At 47.4% G+C, this 24,472-nt stretch overlaps 1 protein-coding gene across 1 annotated transcript in view; it reads left to right on the top strand.

Annotated features, from left to right (window-relative positions):
• The first annotated feature begins 273 nt into the window (after positions 1-273).
• Positions 274-24,472, top strand: part of LOC121269097 (tensin-4-like) — a 47,146-nt gene continuing 22,947 nt past the window's right edge. Inside the window, exons 1-4 of the mRNA XM_041173560.1 lie at positions 274-418; positions 8,608-9,380; positions 16,497-16,648; positions 20,018-20,138. Of these exons, the coding sequence (XP_041029494.1) occupies positions 8,744-9,380; positions 16,497-16,648; positions 20,018-20,138 (910 nt within the window). The 5' untranslated portion in view covers positions 274-418; positions 8,608-8,743. The remainder of the gene's footprint in view (positions 419-8,607; positions 9,381-16,496; positions 16,649-20,017; positions 20,139-24,472) is intronic.

The following is a 24,472-nucleotide window of genomic DNA, read 5'->3' as shown; positions in this document are numbered from 1 at the left end:
ATGGTTGAACTAGGATTGCTGAAAACAGCCTCACACAAATGCTAATCTCAAATAACTTAATGAAGGTTTGAATTTGAAAGGGGTTGGTTGCTATGGTAAGATACAGGCTGTGAGATGGTTGTTATAATGCAGACGACTAGGCAACGTGTGTTGCAATGTGTGTGTCTGCTCCACACTGTAAATCGCTGAGGGAGTGGTTCCTTGGCTGGTCTCAGATCTCCGGGCTGGAGTGTTCTCATTTCAAACAGCCCCACCCTCCTGCAGCAACTACACTCATTCCTGTGGGAGGAAAAAGTCCTTTAAAAGATCTGCAGGGGCAGCCGGACTGGAGCGTATAACTGAATCAATCTGAAGCACTGACACCAGCAACAACCCCTCATTAGAGCAACACAGCAATTCGGCAGGCCCAACTTCAAAGGTGAGTGTTAGGAGATTTGTTTGTTTTCTGGGTAAGAAGAGAGTGTGTCAGAAATGATTTGAAAAGAAAACTCAGTAAATGGCATGTGGGGTAAGTTGAAATGGATGATAAACATCTACCTGTTGATCTGGAGAGTTTTTAGTTTATTTATTGTACCAGATATGAATTCATGAGCTTGTCAGCTTTCTGACAATCAGATTGATTGATTGATGATTACTGTGAAATGTTTTAGGGAGCTGAATTTCAGTGAGGTCCTGGTTCTGGAACTGGAAGGAGTTAGCAGTGTTACAATGCCAGTGCAACACTCTGGGGAGGGATGGAGATGCTGACTGGTGTATACAATGCTGATCTCAGTCAGGGAGGGCAAGAATCAGTTAATGTTGGCTGGGCAGTGCCACATAATGAGGTGAAGGAGAACAGGGACTTGAGGGCCACCTCAGGGTCGTTGCAGAGACCTAACAGCAGGTTCCAGGCATGGGGAGTAGCTGAATCATCTGCCAGCTCACTGTATCCATAAAACAGAGAAGATCAGGAGATACCCAGCAAAGGAGGGAATCAGTGATGGGCCTGGGATGCCAGAATGGGACCAACAATTGAAATAGGAAGGGGAAAGGATGGAAAAGCAGAACAAGGGAGAAAGATCCCTGAGCTAACGGTGGGCTAGTGAAATACTTTACTTTGTACAGAGCTTCATGGGACATGAGCACTCAGCAGGGTTCAGGTGTGGTGGTGGCATAGTGATATTGGACTTTAGCAAGCCCAGGGTAATGCTCTGGGGACCCAGGTTCAAATCCCACCATGTCAGATGGTGAAATTTGAATCAATAAAAATCTGGAATTACAAGTCTAATAATGACCACAAAACCATTGTCATAAAAACCCATCTGGGTCACTAATGCCCTTTAGGGAAGGAAACCTGCCCTCCTGGTCTGACCTACATGTGACTCCAGACCCACAGCAACATGGTTGACTCTTAAATGCCCTCTGAACAAGGGCAATTAGGGATGGGCAATAAATGCTGGTCTGGCCAGTGACACCCACATCCCATGAGCAACTAAAAAACATCAGTTCACTTGGCACCTATAATGAATGATTCACCAAGTGTAAGGTTAATCTAAAGTAGGATTCTAGTTTATTTTTACTCTTGTCATAGCTGATACTGCGGAGAAAAGGTCTCTGAAATAATATCTAACAGGAAGCTCAGTCTCCAGAGCGTACAGATTTAAAATCATCATCAAAAACACCAAAGGGAGAGATGATATTTTCTTACACTCAGTGAGTTGTTGTGGTCTGGAACATGCTGCCTGAAAGGGCAGTGGAAGCAGATTGAATAGTAACTTTCAAAAGGGAATTGGGTAAACAATCCTATGGGAAAATTTTGCAGGGGTATGAAGCATGAACGTAGGTAGTGGGATTAATTGGATGACTCTTCCCAAGAGCCAGCACAAACATGTTGGGCTGAGTGGCCTTCCTTTTTTTTATTATTCAAGATTTCTCTGATTCAAATATTTAAAATCCACAGCGCGTCCTCTTTAAATCTTTGCACATGATGAAACTCTGCTCTGAATTATTCCGTGGATCAGCCTGCAAACCAATAAACTGCTCTCCTTGCCATGGGTGTGTACTGTGGCATTTTACTGAATGCAGTAACATCAGGGAGTTGGCAGATAACCACAGTCAGGGCAGGCCAGAGATACTGAGTGTGAGTTTCATACAGGTTTTTGTGCAGCGTGTTCAGTCTGAGAAATCTTGCAGGGAGGCTTGAGAAACATGAGCAGATTCTCACTCTGGTGTCAATGCATCATCTGCAGTCAGTCTAACATACTGAAAGCTGATGAACAGTTAGCAGATGTGCCCACTTCCTCTGCATCTGCTGCCTTTTGGTTTCTGCACCCTCACTTCAAAGTGATTGAGCCAAACGATAAAATAAAATGTAATACAAAATGTGGCATCATGTCTATTAGCTTAGCAAGTTCCTGGTGAGACAGCCTTGTGTCTATGTCTTTACAGTCCACCTTTGCTTCCTATCTGCACGTTGAGTAGGTGAGACTCGTCTGTTCCACCAAATAGGAACTCAAACAAACCAATAGTAAAATTAAACAGGGGTTAAGATCATTTAGTCTAAGATCAAACATTGGAATCCATAATTCCACACATCAGTCAGAATTTCAGGTTAATGAATACACAGGCAGGAAGTTATATCTGTTCCCAAGTCAGGTTTTAAGACAGCGGGAGGCTCACAGAGTAAGACAGGTTGATCAGAGAGTCAGTGACAAGCAGCACACAGCCACTGCGGTGTGTGAGTTCTGTGTAACCACCACAACATAGAAATATTTCTAGTTAGAGAAGCTGAAATGGTTCCTTAAAGGTAAGCTGGGATATCAAGCTGTGAAGTAAAGGGCACTGGGTTCAAAATAATAAATCTCCACAGAGACTGCAGATTAGAAATAATGTTATGACCCACTGAACCATTAAATGTATCACAGTCTCTCAACAACAGCACTGGTGTCAGTGAACCCCCAATGGAATTAGATCAATTAAAGCAGCCTAAATGCCTGATTGCCGTATTAAAATATCTCTGCTTGGGGCTAGGAGCTCCGATGGGGTGAGATTTCCCCTATACTCCATTTCCCAGGATTGGTGGTCATTCCATATACACAGCAGGACCCCATTGGGATTTGAGTTATGAGAGGGAGCCTGTAAATGCAAGTGCAGAGATAAACCCAGCAAGGACACTGCCTTAAAACCAGATGAAACAATACAGATCCTGCACAGGAGCAGGAGGACCTTGAAGGCTGTGACCTATCCCCATGAAGGCATTACACAGTACTTACAGCAAAGAAACAGGCCATTCAGCCCAACTGGTCCATGCTGGTGTTTATGCTCCATACGAGCCTCCTCCCACCGCTCCTCATCTTCCCCCATCAACATATCCTTCTATTCCTTTCTCTACTACGTTTTAATCCAGTTTACCCCTTAAACTATCAACACTATTCACCCCAAACACCCCATGTGGTAGCAAGTTCTACATTCCCACTCTCCGATTCCCTGGATAAAGAAACTTCCTGAATTACCGATTGGATTTATTTGCGATTATCTAATTTTGATGGCCTCTGGCTAAGAGCCTTTAGCAAGCATGTGTTGTGGGTGAATGAAGAGAAGTTGCTAAGTTGGCTCTTTCTGTCCGTTGGTAAGGACCTCAAGACAATTGCTACTTTATCCTAAGGCCCACGGCCATCTTAAACAAATAGGGTTAAACATGCCTCTTAAGTGGACAGTAAAGGTTCCCATGACACTATTCGAAGAAGAGCAGGAGAGTTCTCACTGGTATCTTGGTCAATACTTATCCCTCAACCAACATCACTAAACACCATCTCAAGGGTAATTAGAGATGGGCAACAAATGCTGGTCTTTCCAGCAAGGCCCACATCCCATGACAGAATAAAATAAACTTAAAACAAACTGCTGGTGGGACATTGCTATGTGCAAGCTGGCTGCTGAGCTCGCTGGGGTAAAAAAGTACTTCATTCACTATGTGATGCGCTGAGGTTGTGAGAGGTGCTATATCAATGCAAATTAATTTTTTTTTCATGGGGCAGGCAGGGAGGGGATCATTTGGGGACTTGAGCCTCGCACCATTCACACTCTGCGGGCTGAAAGGCGTGGCCAGCCGCCACCCCTAACTGGGGGAGAGAATTTCACCACCGCTCCCCACCCCCAAATTCATCCATCCCCTCCCCCCACCAAGTCAAAGAGAGGGCAAACATTGGGCAAACATCCAGAAGGGATGTGTGGACAGAGAGGGTTCTCAGAGGATTAAATGGCTGGGGTAGAGTCTATGGGAATGATGGTATAAATGACCTTATCTCCTTCAATCTTATCTTAAGATCCAACTGTTTGGCCTACTTTAATTTGGCCCAATGTTAGTCCCAGCTGGTGAAAATTCAGGAATTGGGGCTTATTTATTTATTCTTTCATGGGGTGTGGGCGTCATTGTCAAGGCCAGTATTTGTTACCCAACCCTAATTGCCCTTGACTAGACCAGCTTGCTAGGCCATTTCAGAGGGTAGTTAAGGGTCAACCACACTGTTGTGGCTCCAGAGCCACAAGTAGGTCAAAACAGGTCAGGTCAGCAGATTTCCTTCCCTAAAGGGCATTAGTGAACCAGATGGGATTCTATGACAATCATTGGTAGTTTCATAGTCACCACCACTGAGACTAGCTTTATTTTCCAGATGGATAAATTAATGATATTTTGTGAGATTTGAATATGTGCTCACAGAGCATTAACCACATTACCAGCCCTGTGATATTACCACAACACCACCGTCACCCCAGGGACGAGGAGGTGATATGGAGATGGAGGGTGCAGCCAAATACAGCACAGGGCTTCTGTGTCTGGATAGTAGATGCAATCGTGACCTGCTGAGATGTGTAGCTCTTCATTCTCACCGTGGTGGGGAGATCAGGGAGTTGGGTTTCAGGTGAAGTGGCTGCACCAAAAAACCGGCATTAAAATCATCCTCATAGTGAACGAGAGGAAACTGCAATCATCACCCTGGAGGACATGAAACTGAGGTTCATTGTTGGGGCAGTGAAGAGGGAGCTTTACTCTGTATCTAACCCTGTGCTGTACCTGTCCGGGGAATGTTTGGTGGGGACAGTGTAGAGGGAGATTTACCCTGCATCTAAACCCGCGCTGTATCTGCTCTGTTAGTATTTCAGAGGCCGGTTTACTCTGTATCTAACCCTATGCTCTAGGTGCACTGGGAGTGTTTGATGGGGACAGTGTAGAGGGAGCTTTACTCTGTATCTAACCCCGTGCTGTACCTGTCCTGGGAGTGTTTGATGGGACAGTGTAGAGGGAGCTTTACTCTGTATCTAACCCCGTGCTGTACCTGGCCGCGGAGTATTTCATGGATGCAGGGTAGAGGCAGTTTACTCTATCTATGATGGTACAACTTTCTATATCCACGTTGATGAGCAGGGAATACATTAAAAACATGAAGTTGAATAAAAGGACATGGGTGCTGTGATTCCCACAGCTGTTGAATAGGATTTTGCATTGAGCAGCTTTGAGGAAGCCAGTGTTGGACAGTTATTTCCTGTCATTGTGAACAGGTGCTGCTAACTGACTGTTGACAACAATGTGCTTGGGTTGAGCTGGAATGAAGTCTGCAGATTTTTAGATAATGGCAGAGGCTGCAAGTTCAGGCAGTGAGATAAAACTCACAGGCAGAGTATCAGAATGTCTCTCCAGACAAGAAACTAAATAACAAACAGCCTTACTCACAGGAGAAATGAATCATAATTTCTACAGAAACAAGCAGGATGGCTTGGAACTGAAAGGGGGACCCCCTTTTATATTCTGCTCAGGAGGCACCTGGAAAATGAAGATAATCGAGGGAGTGAGTTCAACAATGAACCATGATCTAGAATTAAGAAATTCAAATGGTAAAACTGAAACATGAGATCAGAGCAAGGAGCCAAGCGAGCAGCATTTCTGGAGCTCAGTGACAGGAGAAAGCTGCCTCTCTGTGGAGGAAGAGGAAGTCATCTGGGACTGAGGGTTTTGCCCCCTTCCTCCCTCCCCCCCCCACCCCCACCCCCTGCCCACTGGGTGCTGGGTGTGTCTCTGTGGGTGTTGGGTGTGGTGCTGTTGTTCACATTACCAATCTTTCTGTGTAAACCTCAGATGTTACAAAGCTGTTTGACTCTGGGGGCATCACAGCTCCATGCTGTCCTCATCCATGGGTTGGTAAATGCACTTTTTGGCAGGGGGCAAAGGGCAAAGGGCATAGGTCTAGAGCAGTATTTCGTGTCTATATTCCTCCATACCACTAGGAAACTGAGCCCAATGACGGTCATTTCACTCACTGTGGACCAGGTTATGATTTTAAAAATAGAAGATTAAGGAGTAATGTATTTGAAGTGTTTAAGATGATTGAAGGGGTTGATAGAAAACTATTTCCTCAGGTAGGGGTGGGTGGAGTGTTGAACAAGGGGCCAAGAATCTTCAAATTTGAGCCAAGCTGGTCAGGGGTGAGTCAGGGAGCTGTTGAGACTGGGGGTCAACTGAAATTTTGTAGACTGAGATTGATAGATTTTAGGCAGTTAAGCATTTGGAGAGTTATAGAACGAAGGTGGGCAGATGATGTTAAGACAGAGAATGATTCATAATCTAATTGAAGGGCCAGACTCAAGGGACTCAATGACCTAATCTTGTTCCTATGTTCTGAACAACAGGCTTCAGTTTCACACCACAGCATAAGATAATACGAAACAGGAGCAGGAGTAGGCCATTCAGCCCACCGAGCTTTCTCTGCCAGTCAATAAGACTATGGCTGATTTGATTGTGGCTTTAACTCCACATTACTGCCTGCACCCACCCCCCCCCAAAACCCTTGACTCTCTTGTAGAAATCTGTCTAACTCAGCCTTGAATATATTCACTAACCCAGCCCTCAATGCTCTCAGGGGGAGAAAATTCCAAAGGTTAACAACCTTCTAGGAGAAGAAATTCCTCCTCATTTCTGTCTTAAATGGGAGAACCCTTATTCTGAACCTGTGCCCCCTAGTTCTAGATTCCCCCACAAGATGGAAACATTCTCTCAGCACCTACCCTGTCAAGCCCCCTCAGAATCTTATATCTCTCAATAAGATCACCTCTCATTCTTCTAAACTCCAATGAGTACAGTCCCAGTCTGCTCAACCTTTCCTCATAAGACAACAAGATTCATATACCCAGGGAGTTTGTCAACTATATTTGCAAGAGTGAGTCAGTGAGTTTTATAAACAAGATCGTCCTGCACTAAGAATATCCCCAATGGTTCAGTAATTCCAGATTACTGTTGACACCACAAAACCACTCCCTGAGGCTCTTGACAACTCCAGCAATGATCTCATTCCCTTCCCTGCTCCTGCCCAGTCTTAGCCTCACCAGTCCAGCCTGTGCTCTTGCACAGAGAGAGAGAGAGAGAGAGTTAATTAATGAATTGTGCACAGTCCTGAGCTGGATGTTACTTGCTGCTGTGAATAATCTTTAGTTTCAGGTTTTTTTCACGGTTAACATTGTTCCCTGAGTCAGTGTCTTCACTACATAGCCAGTGGCTGGAGATTCCTCCAGCTTCATTGAAACCCCTTCTCCACCCATCTTCTGGGCATAACCTGCACTCAAGCTCCACACTAACAGCTCAGAGAACCATGATGTGGGGATTCATTGGGCAATTGAGGCTCCTAACTGGCATCTTGCCACCTGAGCGTGCAGGATAATGCACTGCCTTTCAGGAATGATAAATTCACACTCAGAGCTGCACCACCTGTTTAGAAAACCTTTGTCTACAGCCAGATTTAGAAACAGGGCAGGCCATTCAGCCCTTCGCTATTCTGCTATTCAATTTCGTCCAGCTCCTCTGGCTGTGTTCTTGCAGAGGTCTGATTGGGCATTTGGATCACTTAGTCTAGGTTTTGGGCTGGCTCTCTGGAGAATTTCAATACGATGATGTCACTTGTGACTCAATTGTATCCTTCGTCCTTTAGCCAGAAGGTTGTGGGTTCCAGGAGCTGGTGTAGTTCTGCCAGAGTGCTGCGTTGTCATGTGTGCTGTCTATTGCCTCTTCAGGTGAATGTAAAAGATCCCAAGCTCTGGAGCTGTCCCATCATCTTTGTAAACTTGGGGTCATGCAAAACTCCGCTGTCTGCATCCTAACCCGCACCAAATCCCATTCACCTATCACCCCATTGCTCCCTGACTGACCTTGGCCAGCGGCCCAGCGGCACTACACATTTAAAATTCTCATCATCGTTTTCAAATCCCCCCACGGCCTCTCCTCTCCCTGTCTCTAGCCCACAGTCCGCTGACACCTCAATGCTTATTTGCCGTGGGCACCACTTGGATTTTCTGTTTGTGTTTCAGAGTTGCAGCATCTGCAGTATTTTACTTTCTTATTGATAGGTTTTGGTTGGGCAAGAAAATTAGGGGTTACAGAAGCAAAGTAGGTGGATGGAATGAAGATACAGATCAACCATGATTTAATTGAATAGCAGAAGAGGTTTGAGGGGCCGAATGGCCTCTTGTTTCTATGGTTTTCCTCCTACCAAAGCTCCGTCAACAGCTTGTGTTTAACTTGTGTAGAATGGTTATGTTTAATGTTGATTGCAGATTATTAAAGGTGTTTGATGATTTTTCTAGGTTTGTGGACACATCCCTTATTGGTAAACGCTTGTCAGCGTTTCCCAAAGACCAACAGGACAAACAGGAGAAGCTGCTGTCAGGGTTTGTGAGGACACCTGTCCATTCTCAGTCCCTGTGGGAGCGTTAGTCACTGATGAAGGACGGGGGTTTCATCTCTGATATCATGTCGAACCACACCATTCACGTGGACAGAAGCCGGAATCAGTGTGCACCCCCTCGGATGGAGACCATTGTCCTGAATGGCTTTGCTGTCAATCACAGCCAATCGAGAATTGCCTGCCCAGAGCCAGACCCTGCTCCCAGGGCAGAGTCCTACAGCCACTGCCCTCCTGAGAGATGGGTCTGCCGGGAAATCAGGATGTCACCCCCACACCCCAGCTGCCAATCGCAGGACAGGCCTCAGCCCGGACTGGGAAGATCCCAAACCTTCTCAGTGAAGTCCGTCACCAATCAGAAGCCTCCGATCCATGACGGAGTGCGGCGGACAGTTACAGCTCAGGTAAAACCACACCATGGTCCCCATGAGACAACAGGAACCTCAGAGCAATACTGGAGAACGATGGAAACCTCGAAACCAACCTGTGCTGAAAACGATCCCTTATCTCCGAGCTTAGACGCAACAATCGAAAACCTCAACAACTTAATTTTAGAACTGGACCCCACCTTCCAGCCTTTCAGTGCCCTTGAGAAGAAAAGCTACCTCCTGAGCAGCAACGACAGATACCTGAACAGGACCAGCGAGGAATCCCCACTGGACGGACACAACCCAGGTAGATATCTGAACATTCCAACGTGAGCTGCACTGGGCAGTGGGAACACATTTCTTGCTGAGATATAGAATGAAAGCCTTGCCAGGCCCCGAGGACTGGCTCATGATGTACTGGGCGTTGGTGTGAAGCAGGTTGGCCGGGGCTTCGGAGCTCCTTAATCTTTTCTCAAAGTCCTTCCCTGCCTGCGACTGAGACTAGAGTTTAGCCTCAGGCTGGAACTCACGCTGGGGTTGGGACTAGGGGTTGCTCTCAGGTTAGAGTTCGCTACTGGGGTAGAGAACTTGCTCGGATTAGGGCTTGAGCTCAGGTTAGAGGTCGTGCTCAAGTTAGGGGCATGCTCAGGTTAGGGGTCTTGCTCAGGTTAGGGGTCATGCTCAGGTTAGGGGTCTTGCTCAGGTTAGGGGTCATGCTCAGGTTAGGGGTCTTGCTCAGGTTAGGGGTCATGCTTGGGTTAGGGGTTGTGCTCAAGTTAGGGGCATGCTCAGGTTAGGGGTCTTGCTCAGGTTAGGGGTCATGCTCAGGTTAGGGGTCTTGCTCAGGTTAGGGGTCATGCTTGGGTTAGGGGCATGCTCAGGTTAGGGGTCATGCTCAGGTTAGGGGTCATGCTCAGGTTAGGGGTCTTGCTCAGGTTAGGGGTCATGCTTGGGTTAGGGGTTGTGCTCAAGTTAGGGGCATGCTCAGGTTAGGGGTCTTGCTCAGGTTAGGGGTCATGCTTGGGTTAGGGATCATGCTTGGGTTAGGGGTCTTGCTCAGGTTAGGGTCATGCTCAGGTTAGGGGTCATGCTCAGGTTAGGGGCATGCTCAGGTTAGGGATTGTGCTCAGGTTAGGGGTCATGCTCGGGTTAGGGGTCATGCTTGGGTTAGGGGTTGTGCTCAAGTTAGGGGCATGCTCAGGTTAGGGGTCTTGCTCAGGTTAGGGGTCATGCTCAGGTTAGGGGTCTTGCTCAGGTTAGGGGTCATGCTCAGGTTAGGGGTCTTGCTCAGGTTAGGGGTCATGCTTGGGTTAGGGGTTGTGCTCAAGTTAGGGGCATGCTCAGGTTAGGGGTCTTGCTCAGGTTAGGGGTCATGCTCAGGTTAGGGGTCTTGCTCAGGTTAGGGGTCATGCTTGGGTTAGGGGTTGTGCTCAAGTTAGGGGCATGCTCAGGTTAGGGGTCTTGCTCAGGTTAGGGGTCATGCTCAAGTTAGGGGTCTTGCTCAGGTTAGGGGTCATGCTTGGGTTAGGGGTTGTGCTCAAGTTAGGGGCATGCTCAGGTTAGGGGTCTTGCTCAGGTTAGGGGTCATGCTTGGGTTAGGGATCATGCTTGGGTTAGGGGTCTTGCTCAGGTTAGGGTCATGCTCAGGTTAGGGGTCATGCTCAGGTTAGGGGCATGCTCAGGTTAGGGATTGTGCTCAGGTTAGGGGTCATGCTCGGGTTAGGGGTCATGCTTGGGTTAGGGGTTGTGCTCAAGTTAGGGGCATGCTCAGGTTAGGGGTCTTGCTCAGGTTAGGGGTCATGCTCAGGTTAGGGGTCTTGCTCAGGTTAGGGGTCATGCTCAGGTTAGGGGTCTTGCTCAGGTTAGGGGTCATGCTTGGGTTAGGGGTTGTGCTCAAGTTAGGGGCATGCTCAGGTTAGGGGTCTTGCTCAGGTTAGGGGTCATGCTCAGGTTAGGGGTCTTGCTCAGGTTAGGGGTCATGCTTGGGTTAGGGGTTGTGCTCAAGTTAGGGGCATGCTCAGGTTAGGGGTCTTGCTCAGGTTAGGGGTCATGCTCAGGTTAGGGGTCTTGCTCAGGTTAGGGGTCATGCTTGGGTTAGGGGTTGTGCTCAAGTTAGGGGCATGCTCAGGTTAGGGGTCTTGCTCAGGTTAGGGGTCATGCTTGGGTTAGGGATCATGCTTGGGTTAGGGGTCTTGCTCAGGTTAGGGTCATGCTCAGGTTAGGGGTCATGCTCAGGTTAGGGGCATGCTCAGGTTAGGGATTGTGCTCAGGTTAGGGGTCATGCTCGGGTTAGGGGTCATGCTTGGGTTAGGGGTTGTGCTCAAGTTAGGGGCATGCTCAGGTTAGGGGTCTTGCTCAGGTTAGGGGTCATGCTCAGGTTAGGGGTCTTGCTCAGGTTAGGGGTCATGCTCAGGTTAGGGGTCTTGCTCAGGTTAGGGGTCATGCTTGGGTTAGGGGTTGTGCTCAAGTTAGGGGCATGCTCAGGTTAGGGGTCTTGCTCAGGTTAGGGGTCATGCTCAGGTTAGGGGTCTTGCTCAGGTTAGGGGTCATGCTTGGGTTAGGGGTTGTGCTCAAGTTAGGGGCATGCTCAGGTTAGGGGTCTTGCTCAGGTTAGGGGTCATGCTCAAGTTAGGGGTCTTGCTCAGGTTAGGGGTCATGCTTGGGTTAGGGGTTGTGCTCAAGTTAGGGGCATGCTCAGGTTAGGGGTCTTGCTCAGGTTAGGGGTCATGCTTGGGTTAGGGATCATGCTTGGGTTAGGGGTCTTGCTCAGGTTAGGGTCATGCTCAGGTTAGGGGTCATGCTCAGGTTAGGGGCATGCTCAGGTTAGGGATTGTGCTCAGGTTAGGGGTCATGCTCGGGTTAGGGGTCATGCTTGGGTTAGGGGTTGTGCTCAAGTTAGGGGCATGCTCAGGTTAGGGGTCTTGCTCAGGTTAGGGGTCATGCTCAGGTTAGGGGTCTTGCTCAGGTTAGGGGTCATGCTCAGGTTAGGGGTCTTGCTCAGGTTAGGGGTCATGCTTGGGTTAGGGGTTGTGCTCAAGTTAGGGGCATGCTCAGGTTAGGGGTCTTGCTCAGGTTAGGGGTCATGCTCAGGTTAGGGGTCTTGCTCAGGTTAGGGGTCATGCTTGGGTTAGGGGTTGTGCTCAAGTTAGGGGCATGCTCAGGTTAGGGGTCTTGCTCAGGTTAGGGGTCATGCTCAGGTTAGGGGTCTTGCTCAGGTTAGGGGTCATGCTTGGGTTAGGGGTTGTGCTCAAGTTAGGGGCATGCTCAGGTTAGGGGTCTTGCTCAGGTTAGGGGTCATGCTTGGGTTAGGGATCATGCTTGGGTTAGGGGTCTTGCTCAGGTTAGGGTCATGCTCAGGTTAGGGGTCATGCTCAGGTTAGGGGCATGCTCAGGTTAGGGATTGTGCTCAGGTTAGGGGTCATGCTCGGGTTAGGGGTCGTGCTCAGGTTAGGGGTCATGCTCAGACCCTGGCTCTTTGGGTGTTGAATCCCTGGGCTATATCCCAGAGAGTGATTGATTTGGTTTGGGTGACCTCAGAAAACAGATTGAGCGATGGAAAAATTTTGTAGAGTTAAGGGGGGGAGGGCAGAGGAACTGAAATACCGTTTGAGAGAGCCAGCACAGACTTAATGGGCTGAATGGCCAACTTCTGTGCTGTGCTATTGTGTAATTCTAATAGATTCATTCAGTGAAAGTGAGTTGGAATATTGTTGGAATAAATCAATGTCCAGTTCCAGAGTTGCTGCAATAAAAGCAGGAAATGCTGGAAAAACTGAGCAGGTTTGGTAGCGCCTGTAGAGAGAGAAACAGAGTTAGTGTTTCCAGTCCGTATTCCAGATTTGCTGTGTCAGTCACACAGAGTTTGAAAGTCTGAGGCTCCACTCTGTTTCTGCACAATAAACTGATCTCATTTGTTGGGCCAGTATTTTGAGGCTACACTCAGTCTTAAATCCAGCGCTGGGGCAGGTAAAAACAGGCAAGCATCAGGATATTGCTGAGTGTTAACGCTCCTAGACAGTCATTGGAAGAGGGGAAGCATTTTCTTGGCTCCGAGGATTCCCCAGGTGGGATACTCTGATGCTTCCACCTGGATTGACAAACTAAACATGGCCACAGGGTAAGGTGAGGCTGCACAGTCAGCACCTGAGAGGGAGAAGGGTGGGGAGGCTCAATTCACACAATCCGGGTCTAAGCAAGTGTGAGCTTATCTATTTTAAGTAGCCTTAGCACTGAGTCAGTCACTTGTAACTGTAAACGTTACTTTGCTCTGCGCAATCGTTTCCTGTCCCTCCCTTTGCAGGGCAAATATGGTCAGGGTGCTGGCCATGGAGAGCAATGTTTGCTTTGACAGGCGGCACTCCTGCTATCAGCACTTCACAAAATAACTCATAAATATGCACCAGCTCAGAGGGCAGAATTTTAGGCCCCCTTTTGGTGGGGACGGGGCAGGGGCTGTAAAATGCGGTGAGACATTCTAAACCCCATTGACTTCAGCGGGAAGGTAAAATCCTACCCAGAGTGAACACAGTGTAATGAACACACACCAGCTCAGAGTGAACACAGTGTAATCAACACACACCAGCCCAGAGTGAACATAGTGTAATCAACACACACCAGCCCAGAGCGAACACAGTGTAATCAACACACACCAGCTCAGAGTGAACACAGTGTAATCAACACACACCAGCCCAGAGTGAACATAGTGTAATCAACACACACCAGCTCAGAGTGAACACAATGTAATCAACACACACCAGCCCCAAGTGTACACAGTGTGATCAACACACACCAGCCCCAAGTGTACACAGTGTGATCAACACACACCAGCCCAGAGTGAACACAGTGTAATCAGCACACACCAGCTCAGAGTGAACACAGTGTAATCAACACACACCAGCTCAGAGTGAACACAGTGTAATCAACACACACCAGCTCAGACTGTGTACACAGTGTAATCAACACACACCAGCCCAGAGTGAACACAGTGTAATCAACACACACCAGCTCAGAGTGAACACAGTGTAATCAACACACACCAGCCCAGAGTGAACACAGTGTAATCAACACACACCAGCCCAGAGTGAACACAGTGTAATCAACACACACCAGCCCCAAGTGTACACAGTGTAATCAACACACACCAGCCCCAAGTGTACACAGTGTGATCAACGCACACCAGCCCAGAGTGTACACAGTGTAATCAACACACACCAGCCCAGAGTGAACACAGTGTGATCAACACGTACCAGCTCAGAATCTGTACACAGTGTGATCAACACACACCAGCTTCAAGTGAACACAGTGTGATCAACACACACCAGCTCAGACTGTGTACACAGTGTGATCAACACACACCAGCTCAGACTGTGTACACAGTGTGATCAACACACACCAGCCCCAAGTGTACACAGCGTGATCAACACACACCAGCCCAGAGTGAACACAGTGTGATCAACACACACCAGCCCCAAGTGTACACAGTGTAATCAACACACACCAGCCCAGAGTGAACACAGTGTGATCAACACACACCAGCCCAGAGTGTACACAGTGTGATCAACACACACCAGCCCCAAGTGTACACAGTGTGATCAACACACACTAGCCCCAGGTGAACACAGTGTAATCAACACACACCAGCCCAGAGTGAACACAGTGTGATCAACACACACTAGCCCAGACTGTGTACACAGTGTGATCAACACACACCAGCTCAGAATGTGTACACAGTGTGATCAACACACACCAGCCCAGAGTGAACACAGTGTGATCAACACACACCAGCCCCAAGTGTACACAGTGTAATCAACACACACCAGCCCAGAGTGAACACAGTGTGATCAACACACAGCAGCCCCAAGTGTACACAGTGTGATCAACACACACTAGCCCCAAGTGTACACAGTGTGATCAACACACACCAGCCCAGAGTGAACATAGTGTAATCAACACACACCAGCCCCAAGTGTACACAGCGTGATCAACACACACCAGCCCAGAGTGAACACAGTGTAATCAACACACACCAGCCCCAAGTGAACACAATGTAGTCAACACACACTAGCCCCAAGTGTACACAGTGTGATCAACACACACCAGCCCAGAGTGAACACTGTGTGATCAACACACACCAGCCCCAAGTGTACACAGTGTGATCAACACACACTAGCCCAGAGTGAACACAGTGTGATCAACACACACCAGCCCCAAGTGAACACAGTGTGATCAACACACACCAGCTCAGACTGTGTACACAGTGTGATCAACACACACCACCCCAGAGTGAACACAGTGTAATCAACACACACCAGCTCAGACTGTGTACAGAGTATGATAAATGGACACCAGCTCAGACTGTGTACACACTGTGATAAATGGACACCAGCTCAGGCTTTGTACACAATGTGATAATTACACACAATTTCAGTCTGGGCACACACTGTGATAAATACACACTGGCTCAGATTGTGCACACTGTGTGATAAATACACACCAGCTCAGATTGTGTGCACAGTGTGACAAATGCACACCAGTTCAGACTGTGTACATGGTATGATAAATGTATGGTAAATACACACAAGCTCACACCAGCTCAAATACACACCACTCCCAGACCTGAAGAAGAGTCGTACGGACTCGAAACGTTAACTCTGTCTTTCTCTTCACAGATGCTGTCAGACCTGCTGAGTTTTTCCAGCATTTTTTGTTTTTGTTTCAGATTTCCAGCATCCGCAGTATTTTGCCTTTATCCCACCAGATCATACTGTGTACACAGTGTGATAAATACACACCAGCTCATACTGTGTACACAGTGTGACAAATACACATTCGCTCAGACTGTTTACACAGTGTGATAAATACACACCAGCTCATACTGTGTACACAGTGTGACAAATACACATCCGCTCAGACTGTGTACACAGTGTGATAAATACACACCAGCTCATACTGTGTACACAGTGTGACAAATACACATCCGCTCAGACTGTGTACCCAGTGTGATAAATACACACCAGCTCATACTGTGTACACAGTGTGATAAATACACACCAGCACATACTGTGTACACCACAAGTATTCTGCAGAAATGTTGGGCTTATAACAAGGCTGATGTCGGCTGTGTCAAAATTTCGTTGATAAGGCTCCTGTGGGGTGCCTGGAAGTTTTATTGCATGAAGGGTGTCATAAGCTGTTGTGTGTTTGAATATCATTTGACACTTTCCTTGATTCGGCTGCACTTTAGAACCTGTTTCACCCAAATCACACACAGCGCCCAATCCCCATTCCAGTACTATCCCCAGCGCCATCCCAGTCCCATCTCAAGGACCTTCCCTATCCCTGAGATCCCGCTCCAGCACGCAGCCTGCACTGAGCTGGATTCCAGAGAGTCTGAGTATTTGAATTTTCTGCTCCTCCGCTCCAGGGATTCTGATCTATGACGAATGGGATTCGGGAAGAATGGGAAGCAGCCAGCACGATGACAGCACGTCAATCGATGATGAACGCCAATCAGATTTGGCGGCACTGTGCATCCAACCCACTGCCAGCTCAAACAGCATTCCTTATGGCAGAATGGTAGGAAATGCTTTAATACAATGTCTGTCTGTTCATCCTCAAGCACAGAATGACCTTCCCCATCTCTGCTGAATCACATCACTGTATGATGGACTTGTACTCACAGGGTTTCCTCTTGCAAACAAAATCTCTTTTAGTTCTGGGGGGTGAAGTAACTATTTAAAAAAAAGACTTACATTTTTCTAGTGCCTTTTATGTCAGGCCAATCCCAAAATGCTTTACCATCAATGAAGTGTTTTTGAAGTGTAGTCTCTGTTGTAATGTAGCAAACACAGTGACTAATTTTTGCACAGCAAGACCCCACAAACATCAAGGTGATAATGACCAGATAACCTATGTTAGTGACATTGGTTGAGTGATAATTATTCGGACAGAGCACTGGAGAGAACTCTCCCTCCCCTTCTTCCAAAATCATTGTGTGACCTTATACATACACCTGGGAGACCAGAATGACCTCAGTTTCATCTGAAAGATGAACAAACTCTCTGTTTCTCACCTTGATCTCCACTTCTCTCCATTGAGAGAAGCAGGGCAGATCTATCCAAACCCACAATGCTTGCAGCCAGCCAATAGAAGGCTTAACGTTAGTTAGCAACACTAAGGTGCCCTGGTCTAACAGTTGGCATGTGGTGTTGTGGTATTGTTGCTGGACTGGTAATCTAGAGACCCAGGGTAAAGTTCTGGGGACCCAGGTTCGAATCCCACCATGGCAGATAAAAATCTGGAATTAAAAGAGTGATGATACCCGTGGAGCCATTGTCGATTGTTGTAAAAACCCATCTGCTTCACCAAAGCCCTTTAGGGAAGGAAATCTGTCATCCATACCTGGTTGTAGCCTACATGTGACTCCAGACCCACAGCAATGTGGTTGACTCTTAAGCGCCCTCTGAAATGGCCTAGGAAGCCACTCAGTTGTATCAAACCGCAACAAAGTCACAAAAAAGGAATGAAACTGGACGGACCACCCGGCATCGACCCAGGCATCGGAAACAACAATGGCAATCTCAGCCCTGTCGACCCTGCAAAGTCCTCCTTACTAACATTTGGGGGCTAGTGCCAAAATTGAGAGAGCTGTCTCACAGACTAGTCAAGCAACATCCTGGCGTTGTCATCCTCACGGAATCATCCCTTACAGATAATGTCCCAGACACAACCGTCACCTTCCCTGGGTATGTCCTGTCCCACCAGCAAGACAGACCCAGCAGAGTTGGCGGCACAGTGGGATACAGTCGGGAGGGAGTTGCCCTGGGAGTGCTCAACATCGACCCTGGGCCCCATGAAGTCTCATGGCATCAGGTCAAACATGGGCAAGGAAACCTCCTGCTGATTACCACTTACCAACCCCCCTCAGCAGATGAATCAGTGCTCCTACCTGTTGAACACCACTTGGAGGAAGCACTGAGGGTGGGAAGGGTGCAGAATATACTCTGAGTGGGGGACTTCAATGTCCACCAGCAGGGGTGGCTTGGTAGCACCACTACTGACCGAGCTGGCCGAGTCCTAAAGGACATAACTGCTAGACGGCAGATGGTGAGGGAACCAACAATAGGGAAAAACATACTTGACCTCATCCTCACCAATCTGCTTGCTGCAGATGCACCTGTCCATGACAATATCGGTAAGAGTGACCACTGCACATTCATTGTGGAGACAAAGTCCTGCCTTCACATTGAGGATACCCTCCATCGTGTTGTGTGGCACTACCACCGTGCTAAATGGGATAGATTTCAAACAGATCTAGCAGCTCAAGACTGGGCATCCATGAGGTGCTGTGGGCCATCAGCAGCAGCAGAATTGTACTCAAACACAATCTGTAACCTCATGGCCCGGCATATCCCCCACTCTACCATTACCATCAAGCCAGGGGATCAACCCTGGTTCAATGAAGAGTGCAGGAGGACATGACAGGAGCAGCACCAGGCATACCTAAAAATGAGGTGTCAACCTGGTGAGGCTATAACACAGGACTACTTGCATGGCAAACAGCATAAGCAGCAAGTGATAGACATAACTAAGCGATCCCACAACCAACAGATCAGATCTAACCTCTGCAGTCCTGCCACATCCAGTCATGAATGGTGGTGAACAATTAACCAACTCACTAAGGGACGAGTCTCCACAAATATCCCCATCCTCAATAATGGAGGAGCCCAGCACATCAGTGCAAAAGATAAGGCTGAAGTATTTGTGACAATTTTCCAGAAGTGCCAAGTGAATGATCCATCTTGACCTCCTCCAGAGGTCCCCAGTATCACAGATGCCAGTCTTCAGCCAATTCGATTCACTCCACGTGATATCAAGAAATGACTGAAGGCACTGTACTGCAAAGGCTATGGGCCCTGACAATATTCCAGCAATAGCACTGAAGACTTGTGCTCCAGAACTTGCTGCGCCTCTAGCCAAGCTGTTCCAGTACAGCTACAACACTGGCATCTACCTGGCTATGTGGAAAATTACCCAGGTATGTCCTCTACACAAAAAGCAGGACAAATCCAACCCAATCAATTACCGCCCCATCAGTCTACTCTCGATCATCAGTAAAGTAATGGAAGGGATCATCAACAGTGCCAGCAAGTGGCACTTGCTTAGCAATAACCTGCTCACTGATGCCCAATTCGGGTTCCACCAGGGCCACTCAGCTCCTGACCTCATTACAGCCTTGGTTCAAACATGGACAAAGGAGTTGAACTCCCGAGGTGAGGTGAGAGTGACTGCCCTTGACATCAAGGCAGCATTTGACCGAGTGTGGCATCAAGGAGCCCGAGCAAAACTGGAATCAATGGCAATCAGGGGAAAACTCTCCACTGGTTGGAGTCATACCCAGCACAAAGGAAGATGGTTGTGCTCATTGGAGGTCAGTCTCCTTAGGCATCACCTTCCAAACCCACAACCACTTCCATCTAGAAGGACAAGGGCAGCAGATAGATGGGAACACCACCACCTGGAAGTTTCCCTTTAAGCCACTCACCATCCTGACTTGGAAATATATTATTGTTCCTTCACTGTCGCTGGGTCAAAATCCTGGAACTTGCTCCCTAACAGCACTGTGGGTGTACCTACACCACATGGACTGCAGCGGTTCAAAAAGGCAGCTCACCACCACCTTCTCAAGGGCAACTAGGGATTGGCAATAAATGCTGGCCCAGCCAGCAAGGCTCACACCCTATGAATGAATTAAAAAAAAGGACTCGGCATATGCGCCATTCCCTACATCCACTCTGTGTTCTCCACAGTATAGCTCAACCTTACCAGCAACCGCTCTGTAGGCACTCTAGGGATCTCACAGGCTCATGATTTTCTCCTGTTCAAACATACACATGCTCCCAGTTATTCTTATAATTACCTGTAACGAATGTGTTCTCTCTGCAGCCCAACATTCCTGGATGCAACATGCTTGATGCTGGACAGGCGCACTCTACTCCTACCTTCCTTCCTCCATCCCCAAGTTTATCCACCTCCTCCACTTCCCAATCCTACGGCGTGTCTCCTGGTAAGATATGAGATCATGCAGGTTCTATGTGTTTGGGGTCAGGGCTCTCCTACGAGATCTCTCTACAACCAATAACATTCAACTGGAATGTACCAGCATTGGCTGGAAGTCACTAACCGAAATCTCAGGGACAGGAGCCCACAGTATTTCCTCAGATCTAATCCGTGAGTAACAAGGATTTCAGCAACCTTGGCAGCATCGGCGGAGAAGAGCACAGTTGACGTTTCGAGTCCTCATGACCCTTCAACAGCCTTCAATAACTATTGAAGGGTCATGAGGACTCGAAACGTCAACTGTGCTCTCTTCTGCCGATGCTGCCAGACCTGCTGAGTTTTTCCAGGTATTTCTGTTTCTGTTTTTGTTTTGGATTTTCAGCATCCACAGTTTTTTGTTTTTATTTCAGCAACCTTGTTTGTTTGTGAGAGGCAGCCTGATCTGCTATACTGGGCTAGTGTTAGACTATTGTTTTCTTTTACTTAGATTCATTCTCCAAGGTGGCATATTGAGTCTGAATAGTACCATGGGAGCTGCTGTCTCCACCCAAGGGGACAAACAGGAAATTGGTTTAATGCAGCACTCCCTCAGTACTGACGCTACAACAGTGCGGCACTCCCTCAGTACTGACCCTATGACAGTGAAGCACTCCCTCAGTACTGACCCTCCGACAGTGCGGCACTCCCTCAGTACTGGCTCTCAGACAGTGCAGCACTCTTTCAGTACTGACTCTCCAACAGGGCAGCTCTCCCTCAGTCCTGACCCTCCAACAGGACAGCTCTCCCTCAGTACTAACCCTCCAACAGTGCAACATTTCCTCAGTACTGACCCTCTGACAGGGCAGTGTAAGGTTATGGATCATGGAATGAGGCGTAAATCCATGATGTTCTGAATTACTTGTGGGATTGCTATCCACTGAGTCAATGTAACACACTGTGGTCCAAAGTGAATTTCTGAAGGTGTTGGGAAGGTAACTGAGGATGGGGATAGGTGCTGGAAGGAATGATATACTTTATTGTCAATTTCATTAAAAAATGGTAAATAGCCAACTCATGTCCAATATGTGTCATTGACCCTGTGGCTTTGTGCTGCAGTGAGCGTAATCTGGGAACCAAGCTAAAGGTTCTGGGTTTTGGAGCACACGGAATGAGATCTCCCAGAGAGGCCCAGCTTCCTGATTCACACTGTATTAATGATTAAAGCTAAGCATATTCAGAAAAGAATTAATAACTGGCTTGGAATAATTACAAAATGATTGGACCTTTTAAATATTGGTGGTAAATATTTGTAGCAAGGTATAACATGGGCAGTCAGTCTGCTTGAGTGCTGATTATGTCAGGAATTTGTTTTGGAAACAGAGCTGCTTCTAATCACACTTACCTCTTGTCTCAAACACTTCTTGTTGAATCAGTAATATCGTTCAGTGTTGATTGAGTTTTACAGACTGACCTCATTCCCCCAGTGCTGTCCCAGCAGGATGTGGCAGGTTGTAGGGCAATGTCAATTCACCTGCCACCTGCTAAGCTCAGCAGATAGAAATCTATCCGTGTATGAATCAGTGGGGGTGTGTCTCTGTCCAGTTGTTAACAGTGATCAAACTCATCAAACTAACTCTGCCCAGTTTTCTCATTGTTCGTGATGAAGGAGCCCATAAAATCTGCTGCACCCCAGCAACCAAACACTGATAACAAGCCTAGGGGATCCATGACTGCAACAGCAGCTTTATTAATCTCACTTGTGTTACTATAACAACTGTTAAAGACACTTATTAGTAACACCAGCCCTGTGTGTTTGAACAGCTTTAAGATCTGCCTCACCCATTTGGATCATAAACCTCATTCCAAACATTCCCTTGTTCTGAGAACCTGTAGATTCCTGCCTGAGGATTCCTGGGATCCGAGAGTCACAGTCATAGAGGTCTACACCACGGAAAAAGGCCCTTCGGCCCATTGAGTCTGCACCAGACAAACAAGTACCTAACTATTCTAATCCCATTTCCCAGCACTAGGCCCATAGCCCTGTATGCCAAGGCATCGCAAGTGACCATCGAAATACTTCTTAAATGTTATGCGGGTTTCTGCCTCTACCACCCTTTCAGGCAGTGAGTCCCAGATTCCCACCACCCTCTGGGTGAAAAAATTCTTCCTCACATCCCCCTTAAACCTCCTGCCCCTTACCTTAAATCTATGCCCCCTGGTTATTGATCCCTCCACCAAGGGGAAAAGTTCTTTCCTGTCTACCCTATCTATGCCCCTCATAATTTAGACACCTCAATCATGTCCCCCCTCAATCTCCTCTGCTCCAGGGAAAATAACACCAGTCTATCCAATCCCTCCTCATAACTAAAACTCTCCAGCCCAGGCAACATCCTGGTAAATCTCCTCCGCACTCTCTCTAGTGCAATCACATCCTTCCTATAATGCGGATTCCAGAACTGCACACAATACTCTAGCTGTGGCCTAACCAGAGTTTTATACAGTTCCAGCATAACCTCCCTGCTCTTATATTCTATGCCTGGGCTAACAAAGGCAAGTATCCCATATGAACCACCTTATCTAACTGTCCTGCTACCTTAAGGGACCGGTGGTCATGCACACCAAGGACCCCCTGATCCTTGGTACTTCCCAGAGTCTTATCATTCATCGTGTATTCCCGTGCCCTGTTTGTCCTGCCCAAGTGCATCACCTCATTCTTATGCGGATTAAATTCCATTTGCCACTTATCAACCCATCTGACCAACCCATCTAAATCCTCCTGTAATCTAAGGCTATCCTCTTAATATTTACCACCCCACCAATTTTCCTGTCATCCGCAAACTTACTGATCAACCCTCCTACATTCAAGTCTAAATTGTTTATATAAACCACAAACAGCAAGGGACCCAACACTGGACACAGGCATCCAGTCGCAAAAACACCCTTCGACCATCACCCTCTGCTTCCTGCCACTCAGCCAATTTTGGATCCAATTTGCCAAATTGCCTTGGATCCCATGGGCTCTTCCTTCATTATCAGTCTCCCATGCGGGACCTTATCAAAAGCCTTGCTGAAGTCCAAGTAGACTACGTCAAATGCATTGTTCTCATCTACACACCTGGTCACGTCTTCAAAAAATTCAATCAAATTGGTCAGACATGACCTCCCCTTAACAAAACCATGCTGACTGTCCTTGATTAACCCCTGCCTCTCCAAGTGTAGATTAATTCTGTCCCTCAAAATTGCTTCCAATAGCTTCCCCAGCACTGAGGTTAGACTGACTGGCCTTTAGCTCCCTGGTTTATCCCTTCCTCCCTTCTTGAATAATGGTATCACATTGACTGTCCTCCTGTGGCCAGAGAGGTATTGAAAATTATTGCCAGTGCCCCTGCTATCTCCTCCCTTGCTTCACTCAACAGCCTGGGACACATTACATCTGGGCCTGGAGATGTATCTACTTTTAAGCCTGCCAGACCACTTAGAAACTCCTCCCTTTCTATGCTAATTTCTTTAATTATATCACAGTCCTTCTGCCTGATTTCCATACCCATGTCATCCCTCTTACTTGTGAACACCGACACATTTAGAACCCTACCTACGTCTTCTGGCTCCACACACAAATTACCACTATGGTCCTTAATGGGCCCTACTCTTTCCCTAGTTATCCTCTTACTCTTAATGTACTTGTAAAATAACTTTGGATTTTCCTTTATTTTACCTGCCAATGTTTCTTCATGCCCCCTTTTTGCTCCCTTAATTTCCTTTATAAGTTCCCCCTACACATTCTATACTCCTCTGGGGCTTCTGCTGTTTTGAGCCCTCGGTATCTGCCATAAGCCTCCCTTTTTCTCTTTATCCAATCCTGTATATCCCTCAACATCCAGGGTTCCCTGGATTTGTTGGTCCCACCCTTTGTCTTTACTGGAATATGTTGGCCCTGTACTCTCCTTATTTCCTTCTTGAATGAACCCCACTGCTCTGACGCAGATTTATCCAAAAGTAGCTGCTCCCAGTCCACTCTGGCCAAATCAGATCTGACCTTATTAAAATCGGCCTTCCCCCAATTTAGAACTCTGATTTCTGGCCTATCCTTGTCCTTTTCCATAACAACTTTGAATCTAACGGAGTTATGATCACTATCTGCAAAATGCTCCCCCACTGATACCTCTCCCACTTGCCCGGCTTCATTCCCTAAAATTAAGTCCAGGACCACCCCCTCTCTTGTAGGACCTTCGATGTACTGGCTTAAGAAGCTCTCCTGGATGCATTTTAAGAATTCCGCTCCCTCTAAACCTATCACACTATGACTTACCCAGTTAACGATTGGGAAGTTGAAATCCCCCACTATTACTACCCTATTATTTT

The sequence above is a fragment of the Carcharodon carcharias genome, chromosome 23, assembly GCF_017639515.1.
Source record: "Carcharodon carcharias isolate sCarCar2 chromosome 23, sCarCar2.pri, whole genome shotgun sequence".
In the NCBI taxonomy this organism is placed as follows: Eukaryota; Metazoa; Chordata; class Chondrichthyes; order Lamniformes; family Lamnidae; genus Carcharodon; species Carcharodon carcharias.
This window is presented reverse-complemented; position numbering and strand designations above follow the sequence as displayed.